The 15,822-nt window shown below is 47.5% G+C and overlaps 1 protein-coding gene across 1 annotated transcript in view; it reads right to left on the reverse strand.

Moving 5' to 3' along the window:
• Window positions 1-11,598, reverse strand: part of TSHZ3 (teashirt zinc finger homeobox 3) — a 63,803-nt gene extending 52,205 nt beyond the window's left edge. The window contains exon 1 of the mRNA XM_041426611.1: window positions 11,497-11,598. Coding sequence (XP_041282545.1) covers window positions 11,497-11,536 — 40 coding nt within the window. The 5' untranslated portion in view covers window positions 11,537-11,598. The remainder of the gene's footprint in view (window positions 1-11,496) is intronic.
• Between the last annotated feature and the right edge of the window lie 4,224 nt (window positions 11,599-15,822).

A 15,822-nucleotide genomic window follows, 5' to 3' on the forward strand; every position in this document is an offset into this window, starting at 1 on the left:
TGTGTTACACAAGTGCAGGAGTAGCAGAGCAAAGTTTTACCTTATAGCATTGAAGGCTTTATAGAAAGTATTATTGTTTTTCAGAGTTTTTTCATGGTGATGGACTTGAATGAAGTGTATAAACTTGAATTCTCCTTACTTTTGACAACTGAGTGTACCAAAAGTATATGGAACTGAAAAACTCATTTCTATAAAACACATATAAGGTCTCTGCGGCTTTATAAAAACAAAAAAAAAAAAACAAAACAAAACAAAAAAAAAAGTATTTTAACCTAAATGTTTATTTAATGTTGCTGTCATTCCCTTTTGCTAGGAGGGCATCCTGAAATCAAAGAAAAAGTTGATGTGACAAGCAGTTTTTCAAAAATACCAGCTACCTGTGCAAATTCAAGACTGATCCAACAAAGTAATTCTCATCTCATTTTACCTACTGGTCCTGTAAATCATTTGAGTTTTGTAGGATGCACCAGGCAAGGAACAGTCAATAGTTTGTCATCTCAGAACAAGTTTAACCAGGCTGGTATTGCACTTGCCTGAAGGGGCACAAACACCCCAACACCTGAAGTTCTGGCACTGCCTATTGCTGAGGCTGCTCCATTATTGGAGTGCCTACCTCCTGAAATTCCCTGCCTACACTTCTTAGGAAAAAATCTAATTTTCTATAAAAAGCTGTTTCCTTAATTCTTCCAGCAGGTGGGGGTGTCCTGGTTCCAGCAAAAGTGCTTCAAAGAGGGAAGGGATTGCCCACTGTACTTACACAGCCAGGCCATCCACCCTCGAGGAGCACCCTGGACACTTGGGAGCGAACACCAAGGCTCAAAGATTCACAACCCTGCATGAAGAGCGTGGGTGGAAAAGAAATATCTGAATGCTGAAATAATTATGACCTAGAACCTTCTTTCCTTCGCCATTATTTGGGACCCAGAAAAAAAATAAAAGGTGCATCCTGTTAGCAAAAGGAAGCTGGAGTGTGTTAATCTGTTCACAAGCACATTTTTTATACTGGAAGTAGCAATGCCTGGCAATGTTACAGTGGATCAGCTACAGTCCTGATTGTATTTTAGTGTTACACACGGCAAGTCTCTGTGCTCATGCAAAAGGCTGCCTGCATCCTTGCACGGGCCATGGCTTTGTCTACATTCTTTACAATTATTGAAATGCTCCCACTAAAAACTTAACTCTGCCTCTGCCTGTCCCTCTCCCTGTTGTACAAACACACACACACATACACACACGGAAATCCAGCCCCTAAAACAATTGTAAGGCACTCCTGTAATGACCGGCGAGTATCTGGTAACAAACAATGAGAAAGCAAAGCCATCAATCACAACGTGCACGCCGAGGCCTCCATTCTGTCCCAGCTCATCCAACTCTCAAGTTACAGCTTTACACGGCAAGTCTAAATAATATTCAAAATGATAAATGGCACTATAAGCCTGATATCCATCATCAATCTTTTTTTAAGGAACATCCATCTTCAATAATGCACGTTTGAATCATGTGAAACCAAGAGCTCCCAGATTCATTTACACAACCCCCAGCAAGCTGGTGCTGCTTGAATGATACGTGTCAGCCAGTTTGTCCCAACTGCCAAACTCAAAAAAAAAAAAAAAAAGGGGGGGGGGAAGAGAAATGAAGAGAGACTCAGAGAGAAAGAATACAGGAGGGGAAAACCTTCAGGGAGCTGAACAAGGCGACTTAGCAGATAATATGAAAGCACATAACCTCCTCGGTGAGCGTGCCCGTGCCCCCAGCCCAGCGGGCGCTCCCGGCCGGAGCACATCCAGCGGCACAGCCGGAGCGGGAGCTGCCGGCCCCCCCGCGCCCGGCTCCGGCAGGGCCCGGTGATAAATGACACATGTCATTCTGTCGGGAGGGAAGGGTGGGTCAGTGATGTATGGCCCTGCTGAAAAGGAAATCGACTGTTTGGCATGGTGCGGCTATTCTCCACCAGGATTTAGTTTCAGAACTCTAAAATGAAATCTCCGATGTTTCAAGTGCACGGTTAGGGCAGGCTGACGTGCGGCCGAGGCAGCTTGCTGCCTTTTATTTCCCCCCTCCTCCCATGATTTTTATTTTTTAACCTCTCTCTGCCCTTCGGATTTCAAAAAACTGCTCCACTGACTGGAAACTGCAAAAGAACACACATACATCAAAGTCTTCAATAGTTATGATCCATGATAAAATTTAAATAGGTTGAGGTTTCTATTTTTATTTATTATTGGGGGGGAAAAATGGCATGCAGGCTTGACACAAAAGCAAGATAAAAATTAGCATGTTTGAAGTAATCGTCCCACAGCTTGACATCTGCATAGTAAATTTTAAAGGAAAAAAATGTGTCAGGCAGGCATGAGCTGTTCCCTCCCTCCCCCCCTCTTTCATTAGCTCACTGGCAGGGTGGCACTTCTGAACCTCATTACTGCAGGAGGATTTATGAAGCTGAACCCAATGGCAAAGAAAAGGCATCTGTCAATAATTGTAGGGAGCTGCACTCACAGCTTTGAAATCTCATTAAGTATGCAGTTATCAGGCATAAAGATCAAAAACATTACTCAACTCCGACAGAATCTTATGGAGGAACATTAATTAGCAACAGGCCTACAGTACAAAAAAAAAAAAAAAAAAACCAGACTTCCTCTCACACCTGCCCAACCCACAAACCAAAAGAAACACTCCTCCTCCCTCCAGAAAAAAATAATTCCCAGCATCTGAGACTGATCAAGTACATGAAACAAGAGAGAGGAAAAAAAAATCCAGTTGAGACAGTCTTGGCGGTGAAGAGAGAAAAGGAAGAAGCTGTCAAAGTTGAGAAGGATGTCAGCACTGGCCCTGATTACAAGGGCCTATACAGTTCCCAGGCCTTTTATCATCCCTGCCATCAAAAACAGACTCTGTGTCACAGATGGATGACTGATGGCTGCCAGTCTGGAGCAGCCTGGCCAAGCCTCCTGGAGGCCCCTGCTGCGATCTGGCCCTCCAGCAACAGGCTTGACCTAGCAGGGAAAGGGCTGCCGGCAGCGAGCCCAGTCCCAGAGACACTCAGAAACAGCACCCTGTTCTGTTCTTCCCCAGAACAATCCAGCGAGAGCTTGGTCAGGGTTTGTTTGTTCAGCTTACAGAAGTTAAATGTAATACTGCTGCTTGCCACGCAAAGCTGTGCATTATTTGAAAATAAGACCAGCAAAAAAAAATTAAAAAAAAAATTAAATAAAACCTCTTCTTTGTCCACAATAAATGTATTTTTCTTATCCTGTTTCTAGTTTGCATTTTCACCACAATTTCCATGCTCAATTGCTTAGAAAATACATGAGAGAGAAATATATATTTGGGGGGAAACATACAAATTCATAGGCGAAGCTGGACCATAAAACCAAGTGACCTTTGCAGCATTAAGTATTGTGTGCAACTAATTAAGAACTATGGCCATATTAACATTTTTTTGTTACAGAATCAAGGATATCAGCTACACAGCTTAACCCATTGGACATATTTTTTTCATTTCCTCCCTATCAAAAACTGTGTTTGCAAACAATAACTCAAAGCTACTTGTTTAAAAAAAAAAAAAAAAAAAAAAAAGAAGAAAAAAGCAGGAGGAGAGAAATCACCTTCTGTAGTCTTTTTCCCACTTGGGACCATGCCTGAAAAACTCCCTCTCTAGTTACATGCTACCTTTCATACATTTTATATTTCCCATAATTTTGCGCTACAAAGAAGCTTTCCACTGTACAGTTCCATTCCTGTGCTATTTCCTATGTCCTGGGTTTTGATATAATGTACATATTTGTCTCTCATTTCATGAAATACACAGTGATATTTATGTCTCACTTGTAGCCACACTGAAGATTGGCTTCTTAATGAACTACATCTTTAATGCCGCACAGTCAGGGATGTTCGCACGCAAATACAAGACAACCTGCCTGTCAAAATCTTTTCAATATCTGAAATTAATTCATTGACTAAAGTAATGTACTTTTAAAAAAAAAAAATCTTAGCTCTGACAAAATACAGAAGCGGAGGTTCCGCTCTAAACAAGATTTTTAAAAGAATTTTACAAAAAATGTTACAATAAGGTGTTTATATTTTTCCGTATGCTTACCATATTACTTTTATTATGTGTAGCATCAAAGTGATTATAGCAATTACATCTAACAGAATTAATTATAGAACATCCCATCATTTCTAAATACATAATGCATTAGAGGTAAGCCAAAGAAAGAAAACATCTTGACTGTGGTTACTATTGTTGGAGTATTTTTTTCTTTAAGCATGAAGGCAAAACCAAAGTAGGAAGAAACATACAGAAACGGTGGGGTAACAGTGAAATATTAACTACAAAAATTTGAATATCAAGGCAGGTACGTTTTTTACTAGCGATAGTAACCTGTGCAAAGCTGCGCTAGCACAAATATCCATGTAAAATCCATTAGAGTTTTTAATCACAAAATATGGAAACTAGCCAATTCACCTAACCAATGTGTTAGTACATAAAGACAAGAGTGTATGAGTGAAGGAGTTACAAGCCTTTACGTATGCAAAATAAATTCACTCAAAGCTTCATTAATATTAATTTAAATTCAGAACCCATTTACATTAAATTGTTCATTAAAAATTGCCTATTTTATGCAACATGCATTCCGCAAAGAACACATAAGAAACTGAAACAGAGGGCTCAATTTAATGATGGAAATATCAAAAGTAAATGAATTTGGATCATTCCAAACGAATTATAAAGCAGCCCTCCGCTCTGTGCCAGGGCGCGAAGTTTGGCGGGAGTTTGGTGGAAGGGCAGGGAAACCTCCTGGCTTGCCCCTCGCCAAGGCTTGGCCGCCGCCCTTCCCACCTCCCCACCAGCACACGGCCTTGCTAAAACGGGAATTATTTATGGACAGGACCTAAAACCAAGCCCTGGGACAACGGTCACTAATTGTGAGCGCTATGTACTAATTGCCAGCGCTGCCGGGCGGAGCTGCCCAAGAGCCGCGCCCGGGCGGGAGGGGATGGCAGCTGGAGGTGAGCCACGCTGGCCATGGAGCCTCCTCACTGGCAAACTCCCACACCAACAAGCACAGTCAACTTACGTGATTCCCAACAGCTGCTCTGAATGAAGAAAAGAGAGTCATAATTAATAACATGTGTCCTGACAGAGTTAATTAATAATTTATAATTAAGTCTAAAATACGAACTTAAATTATTCTTGAAGAGTTGTCCCTTTACAGCCCGAAGAGGCCAGGTAATGGCATTGGCAAAGAGCTTTCAGATATTTTATGATCCTCTGGTAACTCTTTCCCTACTCTCCCTCCACCCCCAGGGGAAAAAAAACCCTTTGAACATTTTCTGAGAAATATCTTAAAGTTGATGCCTGCAATGAGAAGTGTTTAAATTCTGCAGATTGGCTCTCTGCTGAGATGACCAAAATATCTTTCAGGCGCAAAATCAGGCAAATGCAGTAGGATGAATCTCGCAGTCTCTGAAATTAAGCCCTACTTATTTCAACTCTTTCAGTTCTTTTTATGAAAATGGTAACAAACAATTTCAAGCTCTGACAATGTTCTATTCTGCATTATTGTACTTAAGAAAACTACAATACAATCTCTCGTGGACTATGCTTTAAATCCTTTGAGCCAATTTTCATGCTTTATTTTTTTGTTATGTTGAAATCAAGAAAAATCAATTGCACAAATTTTTTCAATCCTCCTGCTTTAGGTTATGACACATACACATACAAAAAAGCAACGCATCCATTGTTTAGTGGGATTTTTAAAATTAATTTAATGTCTAACTGCAAATGCTGGAAACTAGAATTAATCTGTCTGGATAAAAAAAGGCTTACAGACATTTAAATGCATGTATCGGGACACTTTATCAACCTAACATAAAATTGTCATCTTATCTTATTATATGACTATTTTATGCATGTGTCAAAGAATTTGAAAATGAATGCCTGTCTATTCACTCTAATTACAACTGCATATTATCTGTCTGGATGTACCAGTCCATATCATTGTAACCAAATACAATATATTGTATTCACCTTTCATTTTTAACTTAAGGATGATAAACCACAATTTGGGCGTAACTAAATTTTAAAAAAATTACCAAACACACAGAGAAGAAAAAAAAAAAATCAGACTAAAACACCTGAGGTAGATTGTTTAGTAAATGATGCTGAAGTATTTCACAGATAAGATAACACGCGACTGCTCAGCAACTATGTTATTTTTGGTGTTGTATCATAACCATACACACACATACACTCCTACTTGACAATGCAACACTTCAGGCATCTTAATACCTGATCCACTAACAGCACCTTGAAAACAGGGCTGTGTTAAAATCTGACAATCTGTATTTGGATTCTCTAGGAAGCAGTCACGACATTGGATTAAAATATGGATTACTACACCGTAAAGCCAGCAGTGCCAAGGTTTGCTCAGGAAGATAACACGTAGGTTACTTTACGTCCTGGCAGATGATTTCTTTTCATTCACTCTGTACCACCATATGTTTCTGCATAAGCGTGCACGTAGCACGCTTAAAAATGTACCCCACACTTCACCCTGAAGGTGATCTTTTCTATACAGTTTCCACTAATCCTGGAAGCAGGGCTGACAAAAAGGACCCACTCTAATCCTGCTAACTCACCCTAGCTTCACTGCATTTCCCATAACCCTGCAGCAGTCACAATTCATTCTAATCACTTTACAAAACAATCTTTAGTAAAAAGAGGAAAAATGCAGACTTGTAAGCCAATTTAAGAAATAACTGCTGATACATCAGTTATTGACTATTTCACTCCTGCTCATGATAGTGCTCAAGGCAAAACCGAGAACAAAATGACAACATCAACCGCACGCAATAAACTGTGGCCCAGGAGAGCACTGAAGCCCTAATTGACAGCTGTCAAGCTAATGGGAGAAATGGCAGCTGATTCTGGAAAATTCTGTTTTCCAGGCAGATATTCAGGGGAATCTATCAAGCCTTTTTATATTTATGCCCCTTTTTCTTTTTTTTTTCCTTTTTTTTTTTTTTTTGCATTGTTCTTTCACACTTTGCCGGAAAAAAAAAAAAAAAAAAAAGCAGAGGACAGCCATAACTAATCATTTTGTCAGCTTGCTGCTAGGAAGAATCTCTGCCCAACAGAGAAATATGTGGCAGGTTTGGAGGCAAATAACATACCAAGGGCTGACACTGCAAGTACCTTTATAGGTAGCCTACTTTATCGCTACATTTACTTTTGGGGTATGTATGTAGTTGCAAGCAATTGCCATAAATTAAAGCGAGCGTTCGAGTTGCCGGAGTCAGAGCTGCCTGGAAATCTGGCGGCACAACCTGTGTGCCATCTTGCATCTGTTTGCTGTGCTGCACCCCCAGCCCCACGCTGGAGGGGCCGAGGGCTGGCACGAGCACTCAAGTCCCTGGAAAGTGGAAGCGCTCTGCACCTCTGAAGCATCAATCCCGTGTATTTCAGCGCTCACACCGACCAGGTGCAGCTTTTGAACGTAAGAGCAGAAGTTGGGAAGAGCCTAAAGCATACAGAAATCTCTAGGATTTAAAACATACTATGCAAAAAAAAAAAAAAAAAAAAAAAAAAAACCATAGGCCCAGGTTTGTTTGGGGTTTTTTTCCAGAGCCTTGAAGACTCAGTGCAGTTGTCTGGCTCTTACTGTTTTATTAAATATATAAATAAATAAATAAATAAACTAAATGTGATTCCAGCCAACCACTAGTTCCCAATGTCTCTTCACAAGGTTTGTACACAAAATATGTATTAAGTAATTTCTGTCAGTAGGAAGTATATTTTCTTGATCTTTTAAATAGGTCTCTAAAAAAGCTGCAAGTGAAAGCTATAATTTAAGGATAGATAATTACTGTTTGCAGGATCAAGACTGGCCTCTGCTAATACAATATCTTAGCCTCCCAGACAGTAGCCTCTAACTGGAAAATACCTTCTTCCTCCTGACTTACATGACAGAAGTCTTTGGAGCAGCAATTCTGATTATCTTCTTGCTTTAACAGGTGAGGAATAAAATTGCAATCCCTGACTCTCCTTCCCAAATTTACCTATGATATTCAGCTGAGGCTCAAAGCAAACAAAGTGAAATTATCATTTTTACAGATTCTTGATTCTCAGAGACAGCTTTAGTCTTCCACAGTGTGGTGTTAACACTTGGGCTAGACATAAAGAATTTGTGCACCTGTCTGTTATGTCTGCGAGCTCTGTGCTGCTGAGAGTTCTTTGTTGTTGTTATTCTACTCCAGACCATTAAAAGGGTCCTAATTCCTATGACATGATTATCCAGGTACCAAAGCCCATTTGTCACCTGCAGCAGAAAATTGAGTTAATGCACAACTAAAGGCAACCAGGACTGTGTAATATCAACTTGATTACATCAAACTAGCTGCAAACCTAATTCTGCTGGATGACACTGCGTGGAGCTTGTCATCTCCAATCATTAAAGCTGTCAGGAATCCATCAGGTTTACAGCTAATTAGGTGAACACTAATGAAGCTGGCAAAACAACTTTTCTTTTTTTATGGCTGAGCGGACCTTTCAGTTTGGAGAAAAAAAATTCTCGAGTATTCTCAAGGTTGCTGGGGACTGGATTTCCTGAGTTACCAATCAGCAGACATCTTTAATTCTCCCCCCACCACCACCTTTTTTTCTCTCTCAGTACCAAGCAATCAATTTGTCATCACTCTCAGTATGCCACAAAAGCAGTCATGAACCTTATAACTCACAGCTCTCAAGCCAAAAAGCGGGGGGGAAAAAAAAGTAAGTTTTTTTCTGTCTTAAAATAAAACACCTCATACAGCTCACTTATTTATCTTCATGCACTTATCAACAGCATGAATGTTCTTGTTTTTTCACTCTTGTCAAATAAGTAGCCCTTCAGTCATTCTACATCCCCCATATCCATTAGGCAGAGGCATTTTGATAAAGTAAAGCCAAAGCTAGTGTATGGGAAAGAATGAAAGCACTCACTCTGCCAACTTCTGATTGACCATTAAGCTATTGATGAATGTGCCTGTCAGGAGAGAGACAATTAAATCAAATATGAAACAAAGTCGTTTTGACGGGTCATTTTGATAGAGCAAAACCATTCTTCCATCTCCTATTAGTCCTGCAGTCAAGTTTTTGTAATGAATATTTCTTAACTAACCTGTTATTTCCTAGCTGCTTTTTAAGGTGTTAAAAAAAAAGCCTTTGCTTTTACTGCTATTAGAAAAAGTAACATTTCCAATGTGACCAATAAAAGCAGCATCTCAGTGGGAAGCAATTATACACAATACTAAATGTTTAATGTGGCTATCAAAAAGCTAAAAGTTTAAAGAGATTACACTTCTGCTAAATATGAAAGATAGATCGCGTATCATGGATGATTCACTTGAGAAAGGAGGGAGAATCAGAGAGTGGTGGAGGGAGAGAAGGATACCTCAGAATGTGTGTTTAGTGCAGAAACACTTTCTTCCAGTCTGTGGAGAGAGAGCCCAGTATACAGCAGAGTCGAAAACGGAAAAGCACATGGAAAATCTAGATTTTGCAGAACTAAATTCACATTAAAAAATAGAATTTCCCAAGTATCAGGAAAAGTTCCTCTGTCATTTTTCTAGAAAAATGTTATTTGATGGCACAGGCCAGAAAAGCAAAATATTACCATGAAGTATTTGGCTACGATATTGTTTGCTAGATGCTATCACTACCGTACTGTGAAACTTTCCAAACTTTCTAGCTGTTTGCATTCGGGGTAAGACTGCTGGGAAGTCAATTTCCCTGTTTCAAAAGCACTGGCCGAACGCACGTGGATGTCCAAGAGGAGAAGAAAGGCAACATGCACGTTGTTATTTACAATTTGCCTTACTCCCCGAGCCCCTCGCTGTTTACCAAAGCCCAGCCGCCCCACTCGGAGAAGCTGTCAGGCAGTGTGGGAGCACTGCCACGCTGCTCAGCGCCTGGGCTCCAACAATCCCCAGCGCAGGCTGCAGGGCTACCTGCTCCAAGCTGTCCCAAGGCCAGCCACGCCGCGCTCCAGGGATGCTGCCGGACTCCGCAGAGCCAGCCCAGCCTCGGGGCTGCCCTCGCCGGCCCCCCAGCGCTGTCCCCGGCAGGGCCCGGCCCGTGTCCCCCGGCCAGCCCGGCCCACGGGTGGCACGGCTCGCCAGGAGCCCCTCAAGTCGCGCTAACAGAGTTGACAGGCCACGTGTGACGTCACCGAGTCTGGCGTTACCATGGCAAGTGATTTATTGATGTTTATCGGGAATGAATAGATCAAAGGCTGCCAGATGACAGGCGATCAATCAGACATCAAATCAAGGATGGCAACAGGCCAAGGAAACCTTTTCCAGCCCACATATCCCCAACTAAGGATTACTGTAAAATTATGTGGGGCTTTTCTTCTACTGTTTTCTTTTCAATTTGGCTTTTCCAAAAAAATACTGCTTAAGTTTAACAGGAGTTGACATTTCTGGCAAAAGGAAAACAAGCCAAACAAACAAAAAACCTCACCAGCACAAAGCCTCGAAAAGTAATTCTAAAAAGGAAAAAAGAAACCAGTGGAAATTGTAAAGGCACTATCAGAAACATTCACCAGTCACTTGACAATACACAGACCCTTTTTCTTTTTTTTTTTTTTTCCCTCCTTTGGTTTACTTTGCAGCTTCTACTCTGGACTCATAAATAAGAAATCAATAGGATTAACAGAAGAGGCTACCAAAGAAAGTGACCAGCTAGGACGGTCTGTCTGTCCGGCAGAGACATCTCCAGTGCAGTACAAGGGCAGAAGAGAAAAAGGTAAAAGTTGGGCAAAGGAAGCAGTTCTGGGCTTGGATCATCAACTAACACTGCAGAGCCTCCAAATCACTTTGTCCCTGCCACTTCATTCACGGCGTGCCATATTTTGATACATACCCTCTCTCTTTTTTTACAGGAAATAAAAATTAAATAAAAAGAATATTTTCTCTGGCTTTCACAAACCATTTGCCTGTGAGGGAAGGGGATGTAGAAGAATGAAGACTACGAGGGAGAGAAGCAAAGTAGGTGCCAAAGTACGGGCTGGAAATAACCAAAATTCGCCTCCTGCTTCCCCCAGCCCTGGAGTGACACCGACCATGGGAGCCCGAGCAGCGTGTGCCGGCACACACCCGCCTGCCCCTCGCACAGGGCTACCCCCAGAACCGAGCCGGGCGATGGCAGAGTTCGGAATAAATCAAAGCGGGCACCAAAAGTGGGGAACGGGCTTTCATGCGCCCCCCACCCCAAAAGAAAAAAATAAATAAAATCCCCCCAAAACCCCCAGTCCGGCGCTGCGCCTCCAGCCCGGGAGTTGCTCGGCAGAGCCCTCGGCAGCGGCGGGCAGCGGGGCAGGAGCGGGGCAGGAGCGGCGGCGGAGCCCGCCGGGAGCCGGTTATGAAACAGACGGAGGGAAGCGAGAGGAGAAGCCAGCGGCCGCGGAGGGAAGGGAAGGGAAGGCAGGGAAGGAAGGGAAGCGGCTCTCGTACCTGCTGCGCGCCGGGGCGCTTGCTGCTTCCTCCTCGGCATGCTGGGCTCCTGCGGGCGCCGGCGGGGGGGGGCAGCCGGGGCGCGGGGGTGGGAAGAGTTGCCTCAGCCCCAGAGATCCGGTGAGCTGCTCCAGCCTCGGCGCGAGGGCTGGGTCGGGGATATATTTTTTGTTGCTGTGCATACACGATGCCGAGTAGGAGGAGGAGGCGGCGGCGGCGGAGGAGGAGGCGGCACACAGGAGAGGACAGCCCTGCTGCTGCTGCTGCTGCTGCTGGCAGAAGAGGGGGGAAGTTTGACAAATCGCCCCGGAGGAAGGAGGAGGGGAAGCCCCCCGAAGAGGTGTGCGGGCGGGAGGGCTGGGGAGAGCCCGCAGTCCCCCCCACCCCGCCCTGCGCCCCCGGTGCCTGGCCGGGCTGGGAGATCACGGCATAAAGACAGGGGATCTCTTGGCCGGAGCCGGCGGAGCCTCAGCCTGCGCTCTCCACTCCCGGCTCGGCGCTGGAGCGGCGGCGGCGGCGGCAACAGGCGAAGCTTGAAGGGAAACGAGATGATCGCGGTGTCACTCAAACTGGTCCGCCGAGGGGGAGCGGGGCACCGCCGCCGCCCGCCCCGGGCCGCGCCTTCACTCAGCGCGCATCGCCCGCCGGACCGGGCACGGAGGCGGGCAGGGGTCTGCCCCGCCGGCCGGGGCGACACCCTCGCCGCGCCCCCTCCACCTCCGAACTTCGCCCGCCGCCGGCGCCGGTCTCCCGAGCCGCCCGCGGCGGAGGCGGAGGGCTGGCCGGGCAGGGACAGGCAGGGCAGCCCGCCGGGCTCCGCGCCGCTCGCCCCGCTCCCCGCCGCAGCCCTTCCCTTTCCGCCCCCGCGCGCACCCGTTCCCCGCCGGAGCCCCCCGCAGCCATCGCCTCCCGCCACGCCGGGGCACGGGACCCCCCCGTCCCCGCCGCCCCCGCCTGGGGGGGTTTTTTTAATTTTTTTTTCTCGGTCCAAGTTCACTGCCGAGCCGCCGCGCTCAGTTCGGCGAGCGCCGGCGGATCGATGTGCTGCGGGTTTGATTGCGCATCCCTGGGCGGCGGGGCCGCGCGGCGCGGGGAGGGCCGGGGCGGCAAAAAAAAAAAAAGGCTGAGCTCACTTTTACGGTAAGATCAAAAAAAATTTCCACTCGCCCCCATTCTTCGAGATTTGGGATAATTCCAAATACCTGACTAAGTGCAGATGTTGTTGCGTCTTCACATCCTATAAAGCCGCCGTGCCGCTCTCGGGCTCTCGCTTCCCTTTCAAGTTGCAGGAAATTCAAACACTTTACATGACGGGTGGAGAAGGTTTGGGATTTTTTTTTTTTTTTGGATTATTATTGTTATGAGTTGATTTTTTTTTAAGCTGATCTTTAGGATGAAAAAAAATCGCAGTCGCCTAAAGTCCCCGGGAAATTGCTACTGTTGGGGGAAAACGAAACATTTCTTGAAAACAAGAAAATGGTGAGTTGTCAATTGCCGCTTCTGCTGCCAAACTCGCTCAGTTCCATCTCATTGATACTCGCTGGTTGCTCCTCACAGTAACAGTATCTGCTCACAGAAGGAGCGATCAGATCTGCTTAAGAGACGACACGGAGACGTTCCCCCCCCTCCCCAAAAAGCCCTGTGTGTGTGAGTGTGCGAGCGTGGGTGAGCCGTGCGGCAGGACGGGGCCGGGCGGCGGGCAGCCCCGGCGGGGCGGGCGGGCGGGCTCGCCGCCGCGGCGGTGCGTGCCGCTAGATCCGCCCTAACATCTGTCCGTCTCACCATTGGCGCATCCATCAGTGTCACCCTGGCTGCACATTGCAACGACAACACATCAGACACTACACAGACCGGGATTCGGTACAAATAACCAACATACTAAACAACTTAACCGGGGAGGAGGGGACCAGCCGCAGCACAAGTATTTACAAACGTTAGACAGCCTCGGGAAGCAGAGCTCGGCTGCGGTTAATAGCTCGTTCATCCTCTCTCCCTCCTCCCCCTTTAAGTAGGAAATAGAAAACCTAAATAATTCACGCCCCCCACCCCCCCGAAGGATGCTGCCGGCCGGGAGCAGGGGCAGGGACCGGGACCGGGGCGCGCCCCGCGCTCAGCCCGGCTGCGCTCCCGGCTCCGCGGGGCGATGGCTGCGGCAGGACCGCAGCGAGCGCGGAGCCGGGAGAGGCGAGCCCCGGGATGAGGTGCTGCTTGGCCGAGCCGGCCCGCGCTGCGCAACATGGAGGATTCCTCCGAGCTCTGGAGCGAGAGAGACTGAAACAAACTTTGGGATGCTCGGCCGGGAGTTTCGGCAGCCGAGAGCCCCGGGAGCCCGGGCCGCCTGCGCTCCTGCTCGCCGCGCGGAGTGAGGGGAAGGTCACTCTGCCACCAGGCGCTGGTAGAGCGCCCTGAAAACTACCACAGCAAAATTTAAATGACACGGCGCGTGTAGTCACTGCAGTCCTGTAAAGGCTGTTCTGAAATGTGCGAGAGCCCTCTCCAAAGCCAGAGACGATCCCGATCCTCCTCAGCTGCTGGCTGCGGGGCATCGCGAGGAACGAGCTGCAGCGACCAATCCCGAATTTTGGGGCGGTTGCAAGTTGCAAGAACTTTGTTCCTTCCACTTCCCTGTCTCTAAATCTGCTCATCTTTCACTGCCTTTGTGTCACCCTCAGCCCGCCCGGGGGACGGATGTGAGCCCCTGCCCGCTGCCGGGCTTGGCCCGGCTGCCCGGGGGGGTGCGAGCCCCTCGGCCCCGGCGCGGCTCCGCGGGTGCGCAGCCTCCTCCCGCGGGTGCGCTCGGCTGCACGCGTGCGTGGAATTGTGCGTGTGGTGGCACTTGTGTTTGACCGGGTTCCCAGACAGAGCTCTGCCTCCCGCAGCACAGCCTGCGTTGAGGATGCTGGCAGGTGGCACCTCAGCAGCTGAACGGTGTCACCAGCACAAACAAACACGCGAGACTGTCCCCGGCCCCGCTGCGTGGGGAGCTCTGCGGAGCCAGCAGCGCTTTACCTGGCTCTGCAAAGGGCGGCCCACACGCGCCGGCAACGGAGGGTGATGGGCTCGTTCCAGTGCGCCGAGCTGGGACTGGAACGAAATAAGTGAAACTTTCAGTAAACAGTCATTGGAGGAACTTTCTCAGTTCACTTAGGAATAATAATTCTCGTGTGTGAGAGAGAGAGGAAGGCAGCAGATATTCGTGCACGCAGACATGTGCATTGCACTTACACATTCACAACTCTGCCAAAACGCTCAGGAAGTTGTGGAATAATTTGGTTGTTAACTATGTACATTTTTTTAAGGAAGAAAAAAAAATCTATTGAGCTTTCTATGAGACGATTTACAGAGGGAAGTGCAGATGCCTTCATGTGCGTCGGCTTCTTTGGGGGTCACAGTCTATTCCAGAGAGCCAGAACGCGTAATTTTATGAAGTGTAGCATTTCCAAACACAGCACATCAAATCGATGGCTGTGCAGACTCCATCCACGTAGACTCAGCACACGAGGCTCAGCCCTAAGCTCGCTCTTCCCGGCAGTTTTAAAACAAGGCACCAATTATTTATAAGTCACATAATTAGATAACCATCACTCTTGAACTTTCCACCAGCTAAGAATGTTTTATCTTTCCCAACCGGGCACTGCTTAACTGCCCTTCTTTGGTGTATGTTTTCACTGCTCATACTATTCCTCTCCACCAAAACTCCACCAATTGCCCGAGACACCTCTTTCTTCCCCCGGCCCGAGTGGAGACAGCGGCCGAGCCGATTAAAGACCACTGGAATTAACCGCTGGTCATGGGAACGGCCAGGGAGGATCAGTGAGGAAGTTTGGTAAACTTGGAACAGCTGGCTCTTAGAAGCCAGCGTGTTTTAGACCAGCTTTAACCTTGTTCTCTCCCGAGCAGCGTGTTGATGTTTCGCCACTTGCTCACTGCAAACAAGGCAGGGAGCGGCGTGCACCGGGGTGCCCGTGTGGCTGCTCTCACTCGCTGTTCGCACCGGCTCGCTGCTCTCCGGGGGTCAGTCCCGGGGACCGAGCGGCCCCGGCCTCCCTCCTCTCGCCCCAGCTCCGGCCCTGCTCTGCCGGCGCCTCCCTTTCGAGCGGGGCAGAGGAGCCGGCGGCGACCTGCAGGTCCTCGCCGGCCGAGTGCCCCGGACCCGCGGAAAGGGCCGGGCACCAGCGAGCCGGGGCCTTTGGAGCCGCCGGCTGCAGGGCAGCGCTGCCCGCGGCCCGGGAGCGGCTGTCGGGAGAGGCGGCACGGCGGGGCCGGGGGGCGAGCCCCGGTGGTCAGTGAGGGGCTGGGGGTCTCACCGGGCCCGGGCAGCCCCCG

The sequence above is a fragment of the Onychostruthus taczanowskii genome, unplaced genomic scaffold (genome assembly GCF_017590055.1).
Source record: "Onychostruthus taczanowskii isolate IOZ18803 unplaced genomic scaffold, ASM1759005v1 scaffold113, whole genome shotgun sequence".
Taxonomy (NCBI): Eukaryota; Metazoa; Chordata; class Aves; order Passeriformes; family Passeridae; genus Onychostruthus; species Onychostruthus taczanowskii.